Source organism: Parasteatoda tepidariorum, chromosome 1 (genome assembly GCF_982258835.1).
Source record: "Parasteatoda tepidariorum strain Cologne lab strain chromosome 1, Ptep-v5.0, whole genome shotgun sequence".
In the NCBI taxonomy this organism is placed as follows: domain Eukaryota; kingdom Metazoa; phylum Arthropoda; class Arachnida; order Araneae; family Theridiidae; genus Parasteatoda; species Parasteatoda tepidariorum.
The window spans coordinates 107,460,236-107,486,320 of record NC_141755.1 but is presented as its reverse complement, the minus strand read 5'-3'; the positions used below and the strand labels follow the sequence as shown (position 1 = coordinate 107,486,320).

At 26.5% G+C, this 26,085-nt stretch overlaps 1 protein-coding gene across 1 annotated transcript; it reads right to left on the bottom strand.

The window, feature by feature from the left end:
• Positions 1-450: 450 nt before the first annotated feature.
• On the bottom strand, positions 451-25,978 carry nudC (nuclear distribution C, dynein complex regulator). The gene is made up of 10 exons (XM_016063451.4): positions 25,501-25,978; positions 22,477-22,554; positions 20,549-20,755; positions 17,374-17,448; positions 15,895-16,005; positions 13,569-13,637; positions 12,427-12,552; positions 8,207-8,290; positions 2,442-2,560; positions 451-661 (listed from the first exon to the last, which is right to left on the bottom strand). The coding sequence occupies exons 1-10, from the start codon at positions 25,570-25,572 to the stop codon at positions 610-612; spliced, it is 993 nt and encodes a 330-aa protein (XP_015918937.2). The 5' UTR covers positions 25,573-25,978; the 3' UTR covers positions 451-609.
• Between the last annotated feature and the right edge of the window lie 107 nt (positions 25,979-26,085).

Sequence of the window (26,085 nt, the reverse complement as noted above, 5' to 3'; positions counted from 1 at the left end):
CTAAAGAGAAAAAGGTATTTTAATGTTGCAGAACATTGTTCAAACTTGTATTTTCATAGAAACTGAGGTTTTTACAGTGTTTTTTTTTTAATTATTTCAGTGCTGTTTAAGAATGTGTAACATGATTTCAAAAATACATAAATGTTTTTAAGATCACTTGCCAAAATCTTAATTTAAAAAAAGAAATGTTTTCAAGATTAGTCAAAACCTAATTTTTAATTTAAAATAATTTATTTTTAACCTCAGTGTTTATAAATTTTTTGACCTACTGCGCTAGTTTAAAAAGAATCTAATATGAATGACTTAATATTATTTTATAAAATTCTGTAAACGAAACATTTTTAAATGGGTGAACACTTTGTAGCATTTTTGTTCTCTTTTTTATCATTAACCAACAAAACATGCATATTGAATATATGTATGATTTGTATTAATTACAAACAAACTTAATACTGTTGCATCAGTTTATTTATCAAAAAGAAAACATATGTGCATAGAATTATGACTAACATTCTTGTTGACTACATTACATAAATCACAATTTTGTGAAAACTTGAAGTTCCAACTAACTGTACAAAAATTGAATGCAAATATATAAACAAGCTTTAATCACGAGAACTTGCATTTTGAAAAGTCCATTTCCGGATGAGCTTCCATAAACCTGCAAAATAAAAATAAAAAAGAAACAGAAAAAAAATAAATAAATAAAATAATAATAAATATTTCAAAAGTAGACCATGAAGATGCAAATTTAAATTCTCTTCATGAGAAAAATGTATACTATGACTAATATTGCAGAAAGTTGTAATTCTTTTTTTATAGTTCAAAAATAATAAAATGAATAGTTTGTCTGTGAGTCATACTTATAATTTCAGAAACATTGACAAACCTGCTAACTTCAGAAATTCATAAAGCCTGAGACTTTAATGACCATAGCATAACACAATAAGCAAAACAAGCACAATAACTTTATTTAAGTAATTTTGTTACCCCTAAAAATGAAATAATAAATGAATCTTAAAATTATGAATTGTACTGTTTTTTCTCCTCATTATGTCATCTAATCTCAATGATCAACATAAAGATAGTAACATAGGGAGACTGTCACTATTTAGTAAGGTCACTATTACTAAAGTTATATGAAAATCACATGTTTATTTTGCTTCTTGTTATATACATTAAAAATATATTTCTGTAAAAATAAAGAATTTAAAATCAAATATTTTTGAAATAAAAAAAATATGCACATAAAAGAAAAATTAATGGAGAAATAATACTTATTTGTTTAAAAGAAATTAATTTGCAAGATTGTAAAAAGTTGCCATACTATTACTGGCACCAATGACTTATTTCGGTAATAAGTATTAATTGAAATAAAAAATAATATAATAATAAAAAAAACTGAAGCTTTATGCTAAAAAATAAAACTAACGGCAAAATGGTACTAAGTTACCTAGGACGAGCATAAGAAATTTCCATATTATTAGTTAGTACCAATGATGTTTTTTACTTTGATAAATAATAAGTAGTAATAAATTTTTGTAATTCTAACTGAAATAAAAAATAAGTTACTGGTGCTAAAAAACATAGTTAATGAAGTAAAGGTACTTATTCAGTCAGTTAGATTGTAAAAATCGCCATACCATCATTATTGATACCAATGATGTTAAAAATGAGCTTGGAGTAAAGAGGGGTTTCAAAACTATTTTACTTAATTTTTTTATTTATTTTTTGTAAAATGGTAATCTAATGGTACTGAGTACTTAGGAGGAGCATAAAAAATTTCCATGCTATTAGTACCAATGATGTTTTTTCCTTTCATAATAAGCAATAATAAATTTAGCTAATTCTACTTGAAATAAAAATAAGTAACTGGAGCTAAAAAACAAAGTTAGTGGAGTAAAGGTACTAATTCAGTCAGGGAGACTGTAAAAAATTGCCAAACCATTAAAAATGAGCTTGGAGAAAAGAAGATTTTTTTCATTTATATTTTTTTACAGCATGTTTAGGGAAAGGAGGAGTTAAGATGGGAGTAAATGAAAATTGATTTTACATATAATGAATAAGATGATTGTTTCAGTATTTATTTATAAGATTAATGTTTCTGAATTATTTTCAAGAATTAAATAAATTAATAAATTGGAAAAATTGCAATTTCATACATTTTTATTAATAATTATTTAATATTTTCTGCACCAAAATTTGGGTTTTTGACAATTGTCAAAACAAAAAGACCATAATGCCAAATTAATTAAATATAATTGATTGATCACTTATAATTGTAAATATTTATAATAGCTAATAATTATCATGACCCCAAAATTTCTGGTTTTTGACAAGATGGTTAAAACTATCAATTGTCTAAAACTTGCCAACCTTGGTTAGAATGAAAAACCTACTTTTGAGATACAAGATTTTAAAAAAAAAAAAAAAGAGCTTACTTTTTAAGAACATCCTGTTTTTTCTGTTCTTCGGAAGTAGGTAATCCCATTTCCTTTTGCCTTTGATCATACATCATTTTTTCAACCATCCCTCTTGTCTCTAAATCTAAATCTGACAGCTGAAAAAAATAATAATTAAGGATCAGAAACAAAATACAAGATGCATAGCCAAATCTTTCAACAAAAAATAACAGGGTTGCCACTCAAATCTGAAAAAAAAATTCCCTGTGTTTTCCCAGTACAGTCCGCAAAAAAAAAAAAGATATCACCCTGAATAACTTTCGTTCTAATGATCGGATTTTCACGAACTAAGTGTCAATCTTAATGGTTCCTGGGGGTGACCTCAAATATGCTAATTAATTAGTGCTAACTATTAATTAAGTTACGAAATCAGACACAAAAACGTACTTTCTCTGAATAAACATATATTTTTTTTTACATATTTGGAATCCTGACCCTTAAAATAGGGGGGGGGGTAGACAAAATTTCGAAAAAAATGGGTTGTAACTTGGGTCGCAATAAGGATTTATATATCTGGCGAAGATTTAAAAATATGCCAAATTACCTCGCCATAGAAGGAGAAATTACTTATAACAACCATAAAGAAACTAAATGATTGACAAGACGGGAAAACATAGTGCTTCTCGTTGCTAAGCAACCAAAAGAATTTTTCGAATGGCTTTCTGGGCAACGAAAACAAATTGTTTTTGTTTTTTTAATCTCCTTTAAAAAAGGAAATTTAAATCAATTAATAAATTATTTTTGATTCTCCAAGATTTTAGAATCTTGACGTTGAACTTTTTTTCTGACATTATTTATTTTTTTAAAGCTGTTTTAACGTCATTTGTGTGACAGTTTTGAATTAAAACCAAATTTTCATAAGCTATTATAAATTTATGAAGAGTTGTAGGGTTAGTTGCTTTAGCACCTCACGTCGAGTTTCTTAGGTAAGGGAAAGAAGAAAAAAAATGATCAAGCAAATGAGGACCCGAAAAAATATAGCTATTCTGATGCATAATCACAAAATTTTATAGAATTAACGATATTTATTTTCGATAAAATTGTAAAACTTAGTAAATGTTATATGGCATTTTAAAAGCATTTATATATATATATATATATATATATATATATATATATATATATATATATATATATATATATATATATATATATATATATATCATAATAAATAAATACATAAAAAAACACAATGAAAATTAAGAAAAACAAAAAGTTTTGTTTATTGCGCATAAGCTGCAAGTAAATAGAACTCATAAAATAAGTTCAAAATGTAGAGAAAACATGGGGAAAATTACAGAACAATAAAAAATAGAAAAAGAAAAATAATAATAAAATAAAATAACAAGAAACCGGGGAAAAAATTCCGAAAAAAGGAAAACAAAATTCTACAAATATCCGGAAAATAAATGTTATAATCTTTTCATCAGCTCACACGATTATATCCGCAAAAAAGAGTGCTTTCTAGTATATATATAACCAAAGTATATATATACTAGGAAGCCTGTACTAGAAAGCCAAAGTATATATAGTATCTAGCATCAATATAACCAAAGCAAAATATATCAATACAATAATTTACACTTCATAAGATTTGCAAATGATATTAAGTAAACTTAGTTTGCAGTAAAAAGAGTTGATGTTATTTGCACACTCCTTTCGTTAGTTCTTTAAAAAATATGATTAAAAGAAAATTAGGTTTAGAATACCCTTTATTAAACAAGAGTAACGATTGTTACAGTTTTTACAATATTTTGTTAACTCTGACACTCTTTTCATGAGATAACTTCGTTTGCCAACGATTTTCTCCTTTTTTTTTGTTAGTTGAAACCACCTTACGCATTCTTGTAATTTTTACATTTTATCACTGAAATTTCAATCTCGAAAGACATGCATGAAGTGACCCCTAGTCCAAACAATCTAAGTTAAATAGTTAAGGCCGAATATTACGAAAACAATTAACTACTCTGGTTCAATGAAACAATTATTTTCGTTTTTTTTTCTTACAAAATATTAGGAAAATTTTTTATTCATAATTTCTTCAAAACGTGTGTTAAAACTATGATTATAAGTTATTTAAGAAGAAAAAAGTCAAATGGAGGAAAAGAACTATTTTTGAGATGATGATTTTAAAAATAGCACGTTTTTCGAATCTTTTGACAATTTTTTATTTTAGTGGTTGTTTAACAAAACAAGGCATATCGAACATTTTTCTGATATAGCAATATTTCGTTGAACTGTGCAAAAGTTGAGAAATCATATAAACAACTTTTAAAGCAAATATTTTCAACACTTTAAAGCAAAAGGGTAACTTTCTTTAAGTAAGCGCACAAGAATAACTTTCACTGTCGAAATAAAATTGTATGTCCATAGTTCTTCGTTCATTTTTAAAAAAAAACAATCTGTTGTGCACACGTACGCATTTACTTTTCATTACTCGAATAAATAAGAAACAATAAAAAAAAAAAAGAAAATTAATAATTTATCTTCATTTTTCGTAAACAATAGTATTCTTAGTAAATAGTCAGCTGTTCTGCATCAAATGTTATTGTGTGTGATCAGTAGAATATTTTTAATTTCTTAACAAGATTTAATTCTGAGATAGCTGGCAACAATTCTAAGTTTTCTTTCACTAAGAACTTAGCAATAATTTGAAAAGTAATTTTATTTAAAAGGAAAACATAAACTAATGAACTAAAACTATTGATTAGTATATTACTGGAAAATAATATACACCGAAGAGCCATTACATTATGACCACCCTGCTAATAACATGTAGGATCACATTAAGCCCTCAAAACTGCTAGCACCCTCCGTGGCATTGATTCCACAATGTGCTGATAGGTAGTTTGAGGTATTTGGTTCCAAGCGCTCACCAACTGGTCCTGCAATTCCCTCACATTGCGAGGGGGTAGCGTGGCAGCACGAATTTGGTTTTCCAAGTAGGACCACAAATGGTCTATTGGATTAAGGTCGGGTGAATTTGGGGGCCAAGACATGATTTGAAAGTCACTGGAATGTTCCTCGAACCAATCCATGACGATTCGATCCTTATGACAAGGTGCATTATCGTGTTGGTAAACACCATCCCCCGCAGGAAAAATTAATGTTTACATACATGGTAATGTTTACATTTACATGGGGTCCCAATGTGCCCCATGTAAACGTTGTTCCTGGGAGAGAAACCATGAAAACCTGGGCAAGCTCATTGTTATAGATTGAGCGTGGTCATAATATAATGGCTCTTCGGTGTATATGGTAGAATAAAAAATAAGATTTTGCATTCAAATTCAATTAAGAAGTTAGAAAAATAATTCTGTGAAACACGCGCAGATAGGTAATTTACAAATTTATTTTAAGATTAAGGCGATATATAAGATGTAAAGAAGTTTTAAGATAATTAAAAATGCTGACAACGTAATTTTATTAATATTCATAAAATATATATTCAAGAAATTGATAAATATGTTATTTGAATTCTATGCATACGCGTGTATATTATTGAAATTGTATCAGTTATTGAAAAACAAAATAAAAAAATAATCACATTAAATAAGCACAATTTGGTGTATAATCATATTCTATCAGAAGCATGCTTTTATGAAACTACACACTCCTTGAATAAAGTGTTTTTAATTCAAAATGTTTTATTCAAATTTCTTCCCTAAATTGCAAAAAAATTATGAAGAAACATTGTATTTTATAGTTTGAAAGATATAAAAATAAAAAGATTAGCAAACGATTATTGGCAAAAAAAATATGAATGAAATTTTACGCTACGCACGCGAAGTCAAGTTTCTCGAAAGTTGATCACATTTTAATATTAATCGCCCCATTTAAATATTTTTTCATTGTCGCCAAATTATTTTTTTAAAAATAATTAATTTTAATTTTTCTCAGCTCCTAATAAATAAAAACAGTTGAAAATTTAGATTTTTCAATTGAAACATATGTAGAATTAATATGGTATAAAAAAATTCATACCTTATAATTCAAAAATTTTTCTTCCTCAATTTAATTAATTAATAAAAAATAATAATTAATTATTAAAAATTATTTTTTTCAAGAAATTATCTTTGGGTAAATGAGTTTTATGAGTGGGTGTAATTTTTTTTTTAATTGCTTAATTAGCTTTTAAAATATGACTAAAAACGCAAAAAGTGAATTTAACATTAAGGGGTCCAAACTTTGAATCGCTCTCCTGCCCAAACTATGGGGACCACATTTCCCAGATTGCGGCTACCCCCTATATTTTGAAGATTAAGAAACCAAATATGTAAAAAAAAATATATGTTTATTCAGAGAAAGTACGTTTTTGTGTCTGATTTCGTAACTTAATTAATAGTTAGCAGTAATTAATTAGCATATTTGAGGTCACCCCCAGAAACCATTAAGATTGACAATTAGTTCGTGAAAATCCGATCATTAGAACAAAAGTTATTCAGGGTGATATCTTTTTTTTTTGCGGACTGTACATATTATATGTGATATTTTAAGAGGAAACAACAATTACTGAGCTCTTGTGTGAGCTATATTGGGCAAACTATATATATTAGTTTTACTTGCTAGAAAACAGCATTCTTAAATAATGCTATAGTAAATGAAATAGTTTAGTACAGCTGAAATATCCTATAGATTACGCTTTGAGTAGTCACCATTTTTTAAAAGACAAAAGAAACAAAATTCCCTGTATTTTCCCAGTTTGTAAAGAAAAAATCCAAATTTCCTGCATTTTCCCTGTTATTTTAGGTGATTTTTAAATTCCCTGTATTTTCCAGGTTTTTCCCGTTCTCCCTGAATTAGCACCTTTTAAGCACTCAAAAATATTTTTAAGCACTATCTATTGCAATACAGTTAACAAAATGCGAAATGATTTTGAAAGACTTTACATAATCATGATAAAATAACTAGTTTTTGACAAAGAATTTTTTTCTTGGTTACATTAGCCATTAAAAAAATGATCAACATATTTTTCGGTTCGATTTCAGAGGTTGGAAAAAGGAAGCTTGAAATTGAGAATGTCTCGCAAGAAATAATTTCACCGAACTCAACTCACTACACGCACATGCGGACTCGCAAGCATTTCATCAAACCTGTAAAATTATTGGCACTTTCACGCGCTATGAACCGACGGCACACTGAAATAGATTGTGGTTGAATGAAGTGTGAAAAATTTAATAGAACTATGTGAAAAGCACACTTTTGCATAATACATGACGTAAATTCACATTGTAAAGAAAAATATGAAATTTTCAAAGGGAAAATTGAGCACTTTTTAAAAACACCTAGCAAAAAAAGCACCCTTAAAGGCTTTTAAAACACAAAAATAAGCACCTTTAAAAAATGTTACACACCATGAAATATATATTTAAAAAAATTGGCATAAGGAAGAAAAAGTAATGGGAATGTAAAAAGTGTGACATAAATGCATAAAACCAAAAGCGCAATTAAATAGATTTTGTTAAACAAAAAATTACATTATTAAGTTCAGTAACTGTAGGGCAAAATCAAATTTGTTAGTATTCGGTGGCCAGTAAAAGGCTTTTTAACAGAGGCTACTTTTTCAAAAATTTATATGTCTATAGTATTAAATAAACCATAGATATTATTGATGTTAAGCATTTCTCAAAATATGGTTTAACAAGGACCGATACCGCACACCCTCGGTACCAACACAGGCTGATCAAAATGGTCAATTATGCGCTCTTACTGCCACAAAAGAAATAAGAGTAAGTAATAAATACCTTAGATGGTTCAGGATTAACTTTCTTGGTGTTGATTTCAGGATCAGTTAAAACTAGTTTATTCCACCATTCCATTTTATTGATCTGAAATCATGAAAAGTAATCAATATGTCATTAAGTTTACTCAACATTTATTTCAATAGTGTTACTACATTTTAAACATTTGTATAGCTCAAGTCAAAGGATTTGGAATTGAGGGTTCAGATTAAGATATTTATTTTACTTTAAAAAAAACAAAGCCTGGGGGTAAGAGAGGGTAGTCAGGGTTGCCATTCAAATCTGGAAACAAATATTCTCTGTACATATTATACACAATATATTAAGAGGAAACACAACAATCACTGTGCTCTCATATGAACTGCATTGGGAAAACTGTACTAGTAATAATTGCTGAAAAAACTTATGGAAAAAAGGAACAGCCCAATATACTTAAAACAAATAATGCTGTAGTAAATGAACTAGTTTAATAAAGCCCCTGTGGCAGAATTTTTTTGAGCTTTCTGCGACAAAACTTTCTAACACTATCTTTCTGCAAGATACTTTTAATAATAACATACACGTTACTAATTTAAAATGACAAAAACACTGTGTTTCCAAAAAAAAAATATAATTTTTTTAAAATTGAACAAGTAATAATTTTTTATTCCAATATTATGGGTGATATTCTCGCATTTTTTTAGGGGGGTGGGGGCGTCGCACAAATTATTTCCTTCTTCGCATTTTGTAAATAATCATCACAATTTAAAAAAAATAAGAATCATGTAATCTGTTATCAGAAAAAAGGTTGACGAAGAAATCACACGAATTGGACTCCTCAAAAAGGGGTTACTCAAATGCATAATAACTACAGTAGGGAACCGATTATCCGGAACGATCGGGACCATCCCTATTCCGGATAACTGATTTTTCCGGTTTTCTGAATCGCTACAAAAAGCCGTTTTTTTATTGTTAAACCCAACTAAAAAAAATTTTTTTTGGGGGGGGGGGAGGGGAAATAATCTTAAAAAGAAGAAAAAACGATGAAGTAATACACTAATGATTATTTCCAAAATGATGGTAGGGTGAACATCTTTCAAAAAAGAAAGAAAAATCCTAAAATCTTATAAGGAAAAAAAAATTTTGTTTAAAAAATGGCGGGAAAATGTATCGAATTTCGCTCCGGTTTTTTGGCTTTCCGGTCTTCTGATTTCCGGATAACGGGTTCTGTACTGTAATTGTAATATCGCATAAAAATACTTGATTTAAAAACTATTAACAAATCAATAGCTGCCAAAAATTAGATATAATCATTGCCTTAAAAAGTAAATACTCAAATGCACAATTAGAATTTTCCATATAGTGTGAATTATATCGAGATATTTAAAAACCATGTGAAAACCAATATCAATAACTACCCAAAATACAATCGAAACGTTACATTGATTTATGATACTACCGGTGTAAATTATGTGCGTCAAAAAGTGATTCTCTAAATGCATGGTTCAAACATTACGTGTACATTTCTGTAGAAAAGAAAACTAAATAAAAAAATTTCAAAAGAAAAATCTCTCCGCAAGAACTCTTAACATTCTGTGACAATGTTGCCATGTCACTGCGATTCCGCCACAGGGAATATAGCATAGATAGATTGCACTTTGAGTAGTTACCATTTTTAAAAATATGAAAATAAGAAACAAAATTCCCTGAATTTCTAAAGATAAAACTTAAACCAGTTTCTAAAGATAAAACTTAAAATTCTCTGTTATTTTAGGTGATTTGTAAATTCCCTGTATTTTCCAGGTTTTCCCTGTGGAGTGGTAACCCTGACAAAGTAGTGTTATTACATTTTAAACCTTTGCATACCTTATGTCAAACAGTTCAGAACCAAGGGTTCAGGTTAGGGTATTTTTATTATTAAAAAAAAAAATCAAAGCATGGACGAAAGAAAGAGTAGTACAGTAGAGAACCGATTATCCGGAACGATCGGGACTATCGCTATTCCGGATAACTGATTTTTCCGGTTTTCTGAATAGCTACAAAAAGCCCTTTTTTTAGTGTTAAACCCAACTAATAAAATAAAAAAAAATATTTGGAAATAATCTTGAAAATAAGAAAAAACGATGAAGTAATACACTAATGATTATTTCTGAAATGATGGTAAGGTAAAAATCTTTCAAAAAAGAAAGAAAAATCCTAAAATCTTATGATGAAAAAAAATTTTTTTTTTAAAAATTGCGGGAAAATTTATCGAATTTCGTTCCGGTTTTTTGGTTTTCCGGTTTTCTGATTTCCGGATAACGGGTTCTGTACTGTATTTTAAATGTTTCCAAGTGCTTACCATATTTCACTACCAGGTCTGAAGAAAATTTTCAAAGCTATACAGACCTGAATCTACAGCCAAAACAAGCTTAAAGCATACTATACTTTTTTCTCAAAAATTAATTGTAATAAAAAAAAAATTCTTGCAAAAATATGTTTTACTAACCTGTTTGTTTAAAAGATAAGTTTTTCTATCTAACAGATTAATTGAAATAAATAAAAACAGAAGGGAAAAAGTTATGTTCACACATTACATAACATACTTTTTTAAAATATACAATTTTAAATCATTTTACATATTTACACTTTTTTATCACATTACATAATATAAAAGTTCATTTCAACATAAATCTTAACAATAAAAAAAATATTTCATTGAGTAAAATAAATGTAAGTCAAATATTTAAGTTTAAAGAAAGTTTATAGGGTTTAAAATGATTTAAATTAAAAAAAAAAAATTTGCAGAGCAAATAAGATTAAATATTTAGTATTGAATATACTTCAATTTTAAAATTTTTATTTTAAATAAATTATAAGAGGTTTGACAAATCTTAAATAGATATACATACGTTTTTAAAAAAAGCTCGTTTTAAGCTACAAAAAATTTGAAATAGAATCGGATTTCTTGAGTTGTAATAATATTATGTTGTGCGATTTTCAACACCACAAGGAAATTTGTAGTTGCAACTGCCAAAATAATGATTGGAAAACCTGTTAGATTTATATTAAAATTGGAACAAATGTCAAAAAATAATTATCTTAATATGTGATTCAAAACTTGCGAATATATTAATATTAAAAATATGAGGAATTTGGAAAAAATGTGGATAAGCATAGCAACAAATCAATAAAAAAAGAACAAAATTGAAAACCTCTTATTTTTATGTTAAAATCTACATAAATCAAGTCAAAAAATGATTATTTTATTACACTATTCAAAACTTGTGAGTCATAATAACAAAGCATATCAAAAATACCAGAAATTTTTTAAATAAAAAACTATCAAAACATTATTTGCATTTAAACTAAGATCAACAAAAATAAGGCATGTAGAAAAGTGATGCGAGATTCAAAATTTAAGCGTCATAATAACAGCGTAGTAAAAATACCGGGGCTTTTAAAACCATGTAGAGACGTTTAGGAATAACTACCAAAATAACAATGGAAAAATAATTTGGACTTGCAATAAAATCAACACAAGTAAAGCACAGAGATTTAATACTTGTGACCCGTAATAATTTTATGCTAAAAATATTGAAGTTTAAAAAACCACGAGGTAGCAATGATCCAAAAAAATTTATCAAAAGCCATTCGGATTTGCGACGAAATTTGAGCAAGTAAAGTACACCTAAATGTGCTTATTTAAATTACTACAATCCTATTTCAATACAATAGGTATGAAATATATTAAAGGAAGGAGAGGAATGTGTTTCAGGTACATGTACATGCATCAATGCGTGTACATGCATATTTACATCTCGTAATAGCCTGTGTCAGGCAAGGCTGGTTATCGTGAAGAAGGCTGATGGCAATATGGTTAAAATTTCACACTAATCACCTTCACTTCTCAGATAGGTTCGTATCTAAACATTCTGAAGTAGTGTGGTCTTTAAATTGTCTCCACATGTAGAATATCAGCCCTTGACAATGATAACTCAATGCTTTAACAACTATGAAAGAAGGCTACAAGGATTAATTATGAAGATGATAATTAAAAAATAACTATCTTCAGCAATGAAAGATTTCATGGCTACAAGCTTTTAAATCATCATTCACTTAAGCTTAAAAAATTATAAATTGTAATGATAGTGACTTCCTGTCAATAAATAAGATTGCAAGTTAAACAAAGTCACTAAGTTTTAAAATACTTAAATTAAAAATTGTTGTTTTGAAGATAAAATCTAAGAGAGAATAGAACTCACTTTTTCTAAGGTAATTGCAATAGTCTTACTATCTTCCATAATCCAGCAACACTCTTCTACTTTTATGTTATTAAATAACTCCCCATCGATTATAGGAGGATGACCTTTAAGTCCAACTTTTAGGTGCTAGAATGGTAAGGATGTAAATACACTCAATGTGAATTTAAGCAAATGTTATAGAATTAAGATATTCCTTTCCATTTTATTCCCTTTTAACAGGGGAAAAAATTTAAAAAAACATTGAAAATCTTGTATGATTCATAAAAATATATTGTTAATTCAATTTTTAATACAATTTCATTATATTTCTTATTTTTGTATGAGTCACATATCCAATTTCACATTTAGCCTTTTTTATGCTAATTATATATTATATCCTTATACTAATTATATTAACTCATAATTTTTTTAAAGAAATTCAATAATACTTTTTCCACAATGTTATGATTTATAAAAGATGAGATTGTTTAATACTTATTGGTGGAAAACATAAAAGAAATAATAAATAATTATAAAATCTAGCTTATTTTTAAAAAAAATTTGAATATTGCTTATTCAAAATATATATAAATAACTTTGTTAGAAATTTTAACAAAATTAGAAGTAATAAAATTTATTTTGTCTGAAATAACTGTAGTAATATTAGCACACATTGTAAAACACAGTACCAGACAGGTAACAAGTTTAGTCAATATGACGGGCATGCTGTTAATTCATGTTAAATATTAAGTAGCAGTTGTAAACATGTAACAGTGTATATAATTTTTAAATGCATCAAAATATAATCTATTTTATTTCATATTTATCTGAATAAAATTGGTAAAAGCTTATTAACACTAGATCTAAGCAAAGAAACGCCTTAAAAGTAATATTTGTAACAATCTAGATATTAGTCCAAGCTATTTCTGAACTTACAGATGCAGTTTTTTCTTTTTAACGCTGCGAAAGAAATTAACCAATTTGTATTTAACAAAGAAAATAAAACTGCTGAAAACCTAACAGTACAAATTGAATTATAATCATTTTGAGAGATAACATAATCTTGCTAATATGTTAATTAAAAACAAGATATTCACAGATTGTGATTCTTTAAGATAAATGATAATGAAAAAGATTTTAAATGAATGGAGGAAAGCAATTACTTTTTTTGCAATATCAACAACTACATCTCTTGCTTTAATCTTGAAGTTGGCAGGTACAGGAACTTTCAACTAAAAACAGTTAAAACATATTATAAATAAAATATTTTAAAGACAGTTATTATAAACAATATCCTTTAAAGATGGAGAAATAATACAAAACATTTTCACTGTGAGAAAATGACATAGCAACAGCACTTTTTTCGTTTTACACCATGGAAATGACCTATAGAGCAGAATTATTCACTTGTAACAAAACAATGCATGCTTTGCACATTAAAGAGTTAGTTTAAGGTAAATAAAGCAAAAATCAAATTTTTTTTTCAGATAGTCTAAGCATTAAAAGTAATATAATAATACAAGCATATAAAGTATTAATTGTAATAATAATGCATTATTCGCATTTATAAAACAATTTGTCATAATAAATCGAGGATAACAAAAATTGTGCAACTAAGTGGATTAAAAAAAATTTCTAATACATCAATACTTTTGAGGCAGAAGTTTCAAGTTCCTTAACTCCTCAAGTTTCTTCTGATTATTTTTTTTTAATGATTAAATTAAGCTAAACTATATTCCTACTTTCTTTTAGAAAAAAAAAATCACCATATTTAAATTGTTTTTGTATTCAAAATTAATATTTCCATTTCACTTTTTTTAAAAATCTTTTATTAGTAAAGTATAGGGATATATTTTTCGTTTTACTTCTCTTTCGTCTTCTGTTCTCTGATATGCATGTGCAATGCATTTCCCCCACCCCTTCGTAAACAAAAGAGAAAACGAAATCAGCATATCACTCCTGTATGCCCGGTGGCAGAATCGAGGCGACACAGCGACATTGTCGCAGAACGTTACAGAGTTCTTGCAGAATCATTATTCATTTGGGAAGTAAAAAACTAAAGTTTTTCTTTTCTGCAGTAATTTTCGAAGGATTTTTTCTTTTCTTCAAAATTATTTTCAAAAGATACTTTTCTCGTTATCAGAGTGGGCAAAAAATGCTTGTGATTTTTCTGTTCTTAATTTGAGAATAATGAAAAATAAAGAGTAATAAAGTAAAAAAGTTCTGGTTTTCTTTTCTGCAGAAATTTTTGCTCTATTTTTTTATGCAATTAGTATTATTGATTTCCACATAGCTCAAAATCAAATATTTTTAATACTTTATTATTTATTACAACAACTGAATCTCAAAATGAAAACACGCATTTAGTAATCTATTTCTGAACAGTCCGATTCGCGTAATTTTGCCGTCAATCTTTTTTTCCCCGGTAGTTACTGCTACGGATTTCCCGATTTTTTTTAATGTGATGATGATTTACAATAGACGAAAAAAATGATTAGTGTCTTTTCCTCCTACAAAATACAAAAATTTTGACATAATATTAAAATAAAAAAAATATTACATATTCAATTAAAAAAGTTTTTTTTTCTTTGATGCTTCTGTTACTTTAAATTAGTAACATGTATATTTGTTACTTTTAAGAGTATCTTGTAGAAAGATATTAGTACTAGAGGGGTATGTCGCAGAAAGCCTGAAAAAATTTTGCCACAGGGCCTGTAAGTATGATTGACAACAACTTACCAGAAAACCACTGACTGTTTCGGACACACAGAAGAAAATGAAACATTTCTTCTGTGAACATGAAAATGGGGAGAAAAATATCACCCCATATCTCCCTTTACTCAACTTTAAGGATAAGTAAAATTTCCACTGCTCCCTCAATCATTCTAGTACAAAATGGAGTTAAAAACGAGCTAACTTTTCCCGGTTTTCTCGAAACCGAATAAATGGTTTTTTAATGCATATATATAGCACAATAAATACAAAAAGAAGAAAACCAAAAAGTTTTATTTACTCCACATAAGCGGCAAGTATATAGAACTCATAAAATAAGTTAAAAATGTAGAGAAAACGTGGAAAAAATTAGAGAATAATGAAAAAAAAATATTTTTAAAAAATTAATAAAAATCCAGAGAAAAAAATATTTAATCACTTCATCAGCTCACACGATTATCTTTGCAGAAAGGAGTGCTTTCTAATATTGTATTAACATAGCCAAAGCAAAATATATCAATACAATAGTGTGAGGAGCACTCAATATATACAAATTAAAAATATATTATATCCCCCCCCAGGATCTTTACTATATGTTTTTTCAAACATAAATAATAATCTTTTTTTTTTTTTTTTCATTATTCTGTAATTTTTTTCTATGCTTTCTCTACATTTTGAACCTCTATTTCAAATACCAAGACACAAGTACTACATAGTATACAAGTTTCTACCTCTTCTTTAAATGCCAACACAAGTACAGAAAACAAAATTACACACCTCTACTTCAGAGAGAGTCTGTACCCATCTATAATTCGGTAAATCACACCCATTTCCAGCATTAGGTTTGACTTTTCCTTTGTCTGCTTCATCCTCTTCATCATCTGAGGCCTTAATAAAAAGAATTTAAAAAAAAGTCAGTGAAAAACATTGTAGTACTAAAGGTAAAAATACATTAAAACATCACTATTAAAAACAATATGATTTCATTGTAACTGATTGGAAGTGGGACATAATTATTTATAAGTTTACTTTTATCTCTAATCACATTTATTATTCTACCAGAAAAAATATTAATATAATATGTAAGAGATGCCAAGTATAAATTGTAGTTCTATTATTTTGAAATAAAATATACAAGAATCTAGAACTAACATTTTACAAAAATAGTACATAAAATTTTCAAATATTAAAATTCAAATTGCTAAGTTTTTTTGTACCATTTGAAAAGAAATTTGCACAGATTATGCCATTCCATTTTTTTTTAAAAATCAAATTGACTGCATAAGGTACTTTATGTTATGTCTACACAACAGTGTAATATACACTTTTATAACTAGTGTGAATTAATCTATATTTAACTAGTGTTATGATCATCGATCACAAATACTTGGATGTGAATTTAGGATGGCTTGTCATTTTTTATGTAGAGGGAATTTCAGATGCTCCAGATTTAATGTACAATAATATTGAAGAAACTGTTTTAAATAATTTCTTTGAAACTTAAATATTCAGTTACTATATAGGAATGAACAGTTAAGTTGGGGGTTAATAGGAGGTTTAAATTACAAAGCAACAATGGATTCACAAACACAATTTTATTTATCAGCGGTTTTAATGGTTGCTATAATGGGAATAGTACTGAAAAGCATAAACCAAATTTAAGAAAAGCAAATATATATATATATATATATATTTTACTCAAAGTCTCTTTAATGATAAATTACATAATCATTAGTTATTCCTGCCATCATACATCATCATAGTTATTTCCTGCCTCATGATTTTAATCAATCTTTGATGAAAGTATTATAAATTCTGATTTCAGTTAATAATTTTTAAAAAAAATATTTATAAAAATTACAGTAATTGGTATACTTATAGTGGTGCATAAAAGCTTTATAATCTCCATAGTTCTTACAATAAAAAAAAATGAATGATTCATGGTCAATTGGTATCAAACTATTCACGAGAACGAGAATACATTTGTCTTTTTAGTGCAAAATTTTAAATGTTAAAAATTAAATCTGACCATTCCAATAAAATGTAAATAGAACAAATGATTAATTTAAAAAATTATATATAAACAATTTTATAACAAATACAATTCTAAATACTATCGGAAATTCGTTTACAATTTAAAAGTTTTATTTTATTACCAAATTTTTAAAAACCTAAAAACCCAAAAATGCTATTAGCCAACCAACAGTACCTAGAATATTCTTAACTAAAAATTGGTTAAAATAATTAAAAGCTTACCTTATTGTCAGAGGAATTTTCTTTTTCACCATTTTCTACAACTTCAGAATTCTTAGCAAGAGCTTTTGCTTTTTTCTTAAAAAATAAATTAATTAATTAATTAAACACTCACAGACTCATAATTTTTTTAGTCATAAATAATACTAGTCAGAATTCAGAAAACAAGTTCACTAAAGAATAATAAATATTTCTCTTTAAAGAAAATGACAATTACAATAAAAACAAATGCATTGCCTTTTATTTTTTTAATTTCACATGATCTCAATATAAACCTAACAGCAGCTTTTTCCTAATTGCTACTTATCCAAAAATTAGAATTAATGAATTTTTTTAACCACAATAAGAAGATTTTTATAACGCTATATAATTTAATTTTTCCCATTTGTTGAAAATTTAAGTATAAAATTTTTAACTTAAACTCGCAATATAATTGTCTTAAACAACTAAAATGTACACGTTGAACATAATTTTTTTTTTTTTTTAACAAAACAACGATCTAAGACAGAGGTTACCAACCCGTAGTTGTTGCTAGGGCTGGAAAAAAAACCACCTCAAAAAAAAAAAAGCGAAACCCATAAAAGTTTTATTGGGATTTAATTTTTTTGGTATATAATATCATTAGTATATAATTTTATGAAAATCTTTAACAGCATAAGGTGTTAATATTGGAAGTTAAATACATATATTTTTTTTAAAAAGCTTAACAAACAAATTATTATTGTTTTTTCATTTATATGAGATATAGCCAAAAATGTTTTAAATTTCAATCAATTTTATTTAAACTATGTCCTATAAATATTTTAAAATATAGTTTGGTGATAACTAAAAGACAGTCCTATTAGAAAAAACACCCAATATTCTTTTTAACCCAATAGCTTCCCAACCCCCCCCCCCCTCTTCAGTATATACAATTTAGGTTTGACCACTATCAGCAAACAAAAAATTATAAGGCATTTAATTGTTATTTATCAACCACACAAAACTTTTAATTTGAAAAGTAACACAGAACCAGAACTTAAACCAAACAGACAATGTGAATTTGAACTCCAATGTGAATTTTAACTACTCCATATGAAAAAATTATTTAAAAGAGGTGTGATCAAGCCCGTACACCTTTCCATTTTTTAGCTAGTAAACTGAATTTTAAAAAGATTTTCCCAATACATGAGGAAAGAGGCAGAGGATGGGGTATATAAGAAAAATACTGAATGGCTAATTCTAGTTCTATGTTTCAGAATAAAAGATCAAATGTGTATCCGCACTTATTATTTAATAAAAATGTGTGGTGGAGAATACAAAAGAATTTGTTCATTTTATGTTTTAGTTAGCTGGATGCCCAGCAAGCTCAGCAGCTGTCGAATGCAGATTTTCTACGTGTGGACTTGTTTAGTCCAAACTGCGAAATAGTTTGGGTCCCAAAAAAGCTTGTTGAAGTTTATAGACATTTCATGAGTGAAACAGAACCAGAAGAGACTATTATGTAACTTTTAACTAAACATGGCATACATTTTATTTTCACTTTGCCGATAGATCATTAATTAAATTACAGAATTTTCTTATAAAATTAATATTCTGTGATACCATTGAGATTAAAATATTTTGGTAAAATACAAAGAGGGCTCCATTTCTGGTACATTAAAATATGTATGCTCTTTAAAATATAATATATTTCCACAAAATGAAAATTTCAAAAATGTATTAAAAATTTTTGCTTAACTTTTTAGCATGTAATCAAGATTATTTGCTTAAAAATGGCAAATGAATTTGAGAAATTTTTTTTTAAAAATGTACGAAGTTATAATAATTGTAGTAATAACAGGAAGAAAGAAAAAAAAGGTTAGTAAATCAACTTCTTTTTTCTCATTTCTTAACAAAACCTACTTAAATATGAGCTTTGTTGCTTTTTACAAATTATTTAAATGTAAGCGCTAATGCATTTAAAATATATGATGCCATATTACTATATAATAACTAATAATCATAAAATAATGTCATAACGAAATATTAAAATACAAAACTTTTAAATTTCAAAGTGGTGTATTTTGAACGTTACCTCATAGGGGTCAGTGGAGTGCAAAAGTTTAAAATAATTGAGCAAATATTCAAAACAATACAATTCTTAAAAATATTAATTACAATATATCAAAAAAATTCAATCAAAATACATAAAATATATCAACAAAAATTTCCATTTCATAATTTAAAAAATTTAAGACAAATAAAGCTATGTCTCAATTTTCTTCTTTTTTTAGATAATCAGTTTTATTTTACAATGTTAATATTTTAATTTTCTAAATCAAACTATAGTTGGAACTCAAAACAGAATGCATTCTTAGCTATCATAACACTTAGAAGTAGATAATTTTAACTTTATCTCAATAATATAATAGTCATAATTTTGCTCTTGAGTTTTATACTGGCATTCATATGTTTACAAACAATGTTATTGTCATATAAAAATGTTTCTTGTTATTATTGTTTGAAATCTGACAAACTAAATATATAATAACACAACCAAACACATTAAAAGTTTTTAGAAAATAAAGTATCTATAGTAATTACTATCTCGTTAAATATATTGCAGAAAGAGACAGTGATTACAATAACAGTAATTAAAGATACATAACAGTACTTAAGAGATGAAAAATTATTTTAATTTCTTTAATTAAACTATCCATATTTTATAATTATTATTACATTTTGTACAAATTAATTTTTTTTACCAGCCTGAAATTTCTGAGAAGAAAATTAGAAGAACATTAATTACATTCAATAAAGTTACACACAGATTTTTAAAGTTTAATTAAGCTTGACCCAAAGTATGAAATAAAAATGAATAAAGGTAATGAAATAAAAATTTACTGTTCTGTAGAGAAGAGTGTTCTTTGTAACCTGGAAGTTATATATCTTTTTAGAAATATAATTTAAATACAAAATGTGTCTGATCCAAATATTTTCTACTCTTTGTGAGTATTTTAGGCAAAACATGTCATTAAATAATAAAAATTTATATTTTATTGAGAAATATTGCTTAAGGACAAAAAAGTTACTGTTTGGAGAAAAATTGAATGAGGGGAAAAAAAAAAAAAACATTTTGTTTATTGAATTTAAAGACTACTTTTGTAAGGATGATATTGAGATAGAAATTATAAACAAATAAATCATTTATAAATACTTCATCCATTTCTTTTTGTAGTTTTTCTGCTTCTTCGTCTGTTAACTCTGTCACTCGATTGTCATCCACTTGCATTTTTTCTTCCTCTTCCTTTTTGCGAGTGAGGCGCTCTTTCCTTTTCCTTTCGGCTTCTTCTTTCTCTGCTTCTTTTTTCCTAGATTCCTCTAAAGCCATACTTTCAAATTTTGAAAATTTTTCTAAAAGCATCTAGTAGAGAAAAAAAAACTTTACTTTTACACAGGTACTAGTAACAGTTTCCAGATAAAATTGTTGAAACCATTAAAATTATCATATTACTTATTATTATCCACATCTAAAGAAATTCAATAGATTAAAACAGTTATTTGTAGTTCACTTAGGCAGGTTATTTTTGAAGATTGTGAAAAATTCCAAATTAAAATTAGACAAAGCCTATCATTTTTTTAAAGGGTTGATTTATATAATTTTTTACAGGGTTGATTAAAGGGATAGAGGAAATTTGCAAAACTTTTAATTAAAAAAAAAATAGAAGTGATATTTTGAATAAATTATCAATAGTAATACTCAATTTCTTCTTTTAAAACTAATGGAATGATTTAATTTTATTTCTAAAATAATAATCATGAAAAATATATAAAATATTCTTAATGTTTATTTAATTACTTTTAAATTATAATAAATGACCATGTATTAACATATTTTTAAAACAATAATTAATTTATATTTAAGAATTATTAATTAATTAATAGTTATTAATGTCTTAAATTTAAAATACTAGTCACAGTATTTAAAAAAAAAATTTTGAAATATTTTTAAATTTAAACAATTACACGCTAAAACTATTTGAAATCTTGAGTGAATGAAAATAAATAAATAAAAGAAAGAAGATTGGTCAAATTTAAAACAATTGACAAGTTAATTATAATTTCATTATCAATATGGTCAAAGTAAAAATTTGTTAAACAAAATTTGATATAACACATTTTGAATAAAGTTGATATGAAATTTAGAACATATTTAAGAAACTTCTAAGAGTTAACATTAACTTTAATAAGCAGAAATTGATTTTTGAGCTATAAGATTCTTTTAGCCAAAATTCAATCTTGAAAATTAAACTTTATGAACTAATATAAAGACATACATATTGAAATGAAATGGTCATTTTTAAAAATCATATTTTTTAATTTACTTAGTTAAAGGGTTGTGCCACTATGCACGCCCAAATTGACTGCGTCATCTACATACATGTAAACTCTTCTTACATAATAATTTGTGTTTTTTATTCCACTGCACCAGCTGGTAATGAATGCTACACGTGGGGTCCTGTCTAAAGTAAGAACTCCTCAAGCCATTCACCTGGCTCCAAATAGGGTTGTGGGGGTTGTTGAGAAATAGTAGTTTAGGACAGGTTTTGGTTTGGTGAAAAAAAAGAGAATATTTTTTCTATTGTGTTTGCCTTATGGTAAAGAAAAGCTCCCTGAAATGCATTATTCTTATTTCAGCAGACAACCTCAGACTTTGTGATGGGGGTTCTTACCGTAGACCGATACATTTATCTACTACTTAAATTGTGTTTGCATAAAATCTGCTCTAATTACTTTGATGCTCAGCCAACAACAAACCAAACAGTTAGCATTTAACTAGCCCAATACTAATTATTTGGCGTGTCTAAATATTATGTGCATAGAATATTTAGTCAAATTTGATATACTTACAATATTTAATCCAATATTAATAATATATATATAATATTTTATTTATCTTGAATATAAAATAAAAATACAATAATTTCAACCAGTTTCCTATACTGTTATCTTAATTAAAACTATTAATAAATATAATATAGAACTTTGAATTAATAATCAAGTTAATATCAAAAGCTATATTAAGGAAAAAAGTAAAAAGATTTTATAAGTAAAATGAATAACTTATTCACCAAATAAACTTACTTTTCTACAAGCACCTGGTGCACCACCAGTGAAGAAATCTGTTTTTCGGAGTAAAAAACTGAAAATGGTTTCCAATAACTGCAATTGAGAAATAATAGAATTATTTATTGAAAAATTAAATCATTTGATTTGATGAATTTCAAATATGAACCGTACGTTAAAAAAAAAAATATTTTAGTGATTTAAAGCTAGAATAACTAAACTACTAAAATGTTAGATCTTACAAAATTAATAATTATTATTTATTAAATATCTTAACATATTATTGAAAAAATGCAATCTTGATTTATAAAATAGGGGTCTGTATAAGTATTATTTATAAGCCATATCAGGGGTCTGTCCAAGCCAAATTTACTACAGTTTAGCGGTACCTTCACAAATTCAAGTTTAGAAAAAACAGTAGTTGCACAAAATACTTTTTCTTAAAATTTTATTTTTGTGTCTAGTAAGAGACAATAAATCCATATTTTTACAATATTTTTGTGTTGATTTTTTGAAATTGATAATTTATGAAAATTAAAAATAAGATGATTTTTAATTTTCAGAAATTATGTCAAAATTTTCACAAAATAGGCCTCTCAGAAAAACCTAGACAGACCCCTGCATATTGGTACTTACTTGCTTGCGCTAACTGAAGACCCCCGCCTCTTCAACTTGGAAGAAATTGAAAATAAAATAAAATGGCTTGCCTAGGGCGAATAAATATGAGTACTAAGCAGGGTTGGGTTTTTGACGTCAAAAAGTGGTTTTTGACATGACAAGGGTATAATACTGGTTTAAACCGTCAAAATGTCAAAAACTGAAGTTTGCCAAGAAAATATATAAACTTCAAAACTACCAACAGTTGCCATGCATTATATTGAAATTTAATTATACTATAGGTAATCAGCAGGTTTTAAAATTTTTTTAATTAAAATTAAGGTAAAATAACAGATTTAAAATCTCAGAAATTTATATTCAAATGCATGTGCAGAAAAATTTTGCACAAAAATTGTTTAAATATTTATATTAAAAAAAAAATTTTTTTCTTTTTGATACTTAAGAAAATTAAAAGTTTATTACTATGCATTTTTGACATATAAGGAACATATAACTAATATTTATAAGGAACTTACAAGTTATGTTGTATAAATACAAACTTGATACAAGATACAAGTGTATAAAAAAAAATTTTTAATGTTATACCGAATATCTTTATTATCCAGTATGTTAATTTGAATTTAAAAGTAATTATTTATGAATAATGTTATATATAATTCATATTGTTTATTATATTTATTTATAATTATTACACTTATCATTTTAAATCAATTTTTATCTCTTTATTTTTTTTTCTCCACTCGTATTAAGAATACAAATAATGCATATCTTGAAAGCAAGAAGTAATTATTCAACAGCCGAATATTTAGATATTCAACAAAACTATATCATATTCAGCAAAATGAATAGGCTGAATATACTGTAAATCGACACTAACTACTCTGTGTATTTAACAGAAAGCACTTAAATTTGTATTGTCTTATGTTAAAAAGATTATTAAGAAGATTTAAAAAAATATTAAAAAGATTTTTCTTTAAAAGAAGATGTCTAATGTACAAAACTGCTAATGTTTATCTTTAAAAATGTCTAATTTTTATACTATACACTAAATTTGGTTATAAATAAATTTCTTAATAATATCACTGCAGATTTTCAATAACACATGAAAATGAATACATAATATTACAAAAGATGTGAGTTTTCAAAAGTACAAGATTTTGGTTACTATTCAAAATATAAGTGTTTCTTCAAAATTTTAAATTTATTTTTTCTAGAACACATTTAGAAACACTATCCTTTAAAAAATATATAAATTTTATGTATTAATTAAATTTCACATATGAATATAGGTTTTTGACATTTTCGACAATGAGGTTTTTGACGTGACGGTTTAAACCATGGTTTAAACTTGTCAAAAACTGTCATATGTCAAAAACCTGCCAACCCTGGTACTAAGATATCTTTTTTTTTCCTTCTTTTGTTTAAATTTTCACGAGTACCATTGCCTCGAAGTTGCCAAAACTTAACAATTATTTAGCATGCGTAATAAATTCATTAATCTTTCTCTAGCCCTAGTTCGCACTAACTGAAATCACCAAGAATAACATTGTACAAAAAATCATACACAAAAGAAGCAACTTTCCTCATACAAATGAAAATTATCTTTTGTCTTGCAGGGTGCGTAGCCAGATTTTTCAACGAAAAATAAGCACCTTTAAAGCAACTGAAGAAATATTTTTAATCACTTTCCAAAAAAAAAAAACATAATTAGGGTCTGCGTAGTAATAAAAAAAATTTCTATCGTTTCAAGTTCTTTATTTATGAACATAAAATCAATAAAATTAAAAACCATTTTCACAAACTTCACATAATCATGATGAAATAAAATAATTCAGAAAAAATTGGGAAAATCATGATTTTTTTGTAATTTAGAACGACAATCAAGGAAAAATCTATTTTTAAAAGATAGAAAATTATGCACTTTTTACAAACCCCAAATTAAAAAAAAAAGCACCTTTAGGAGTTTTAAAAAATGTAAACCAAAACTAAGCACTTTTTAAAAACGCATAACATAACAATAAAACATTAAAAAAAAATAAAGCATCAATAATACATTTTATTAAAATGGGATTTGAAAAAGGGTTAGTTTTTTGTGAAAGGCCTCAATGATGCAGATAAAAATTTTGTGAATTGTTCTAATAAATTGGTTATTGCAGTTGACCAGATCTTACACTGGAATGTTAATTTCATTTTACAGATTGCTCCAACATGAAATGGGTTTTAATAATTTTATCAGTATTGTAATAACATCAAATATTATATGCCGCCTGAAAAGGATAATCTTCAAAACGCAAAATTGATGTCGATATAAGTTTGCTTACGGAAATCATGCTTAATTAATCTATATAGTAATTTGATAAAAAAGCTTTTAGTTAATAATAAGTTTATCTTTTAGAGAATAATTAATTTTCTTGAGTTTCTTACTTGAGGCACACCACCTTCATGCTGTTGTGCCATAGCCAGCAAAATGCCGTCAAACTTATCTTCATCACTCATGATAAATAGTTTATGTGCAACTTTTGGTTATAAAAACACAATCTTTAAATTCAGCTAGCCTACTTACGTTCTGTTTACTAGATGTATTTATTATATTAAATTCAAAATAAACATAAATATCGAAAATCTCCAATAATAACAGATCGAAATTTCAAGATTCTGCTAGTGGAAAGTTACGCTGCTGCCAACAAAAAAACCTCATAAAATTAAGAATACTTTAGAAGAAAAGGGCAGAATGAGAAGAAAAATCAATTCTGCTATCAATGCATAGATTAATTTTAAAAATTGAGTTTTGTAGTTTCAAATCAAATCTTGGTAATTTCACTATTTTAATGGAAAATGTAATTTAAAGAAATACATTACTTTTACTATACATTCATCGATAGAATCGTAATTGAAACATTAAAAAGAACTTTCTAGAATGGTATGGCAACGTATTTTCTCTAGAATTCTGCTCTTAAGCCGGGTTTTGTTATTTATTTCTTGTTCATCGCGTTTTTCGAAAGATAAAAG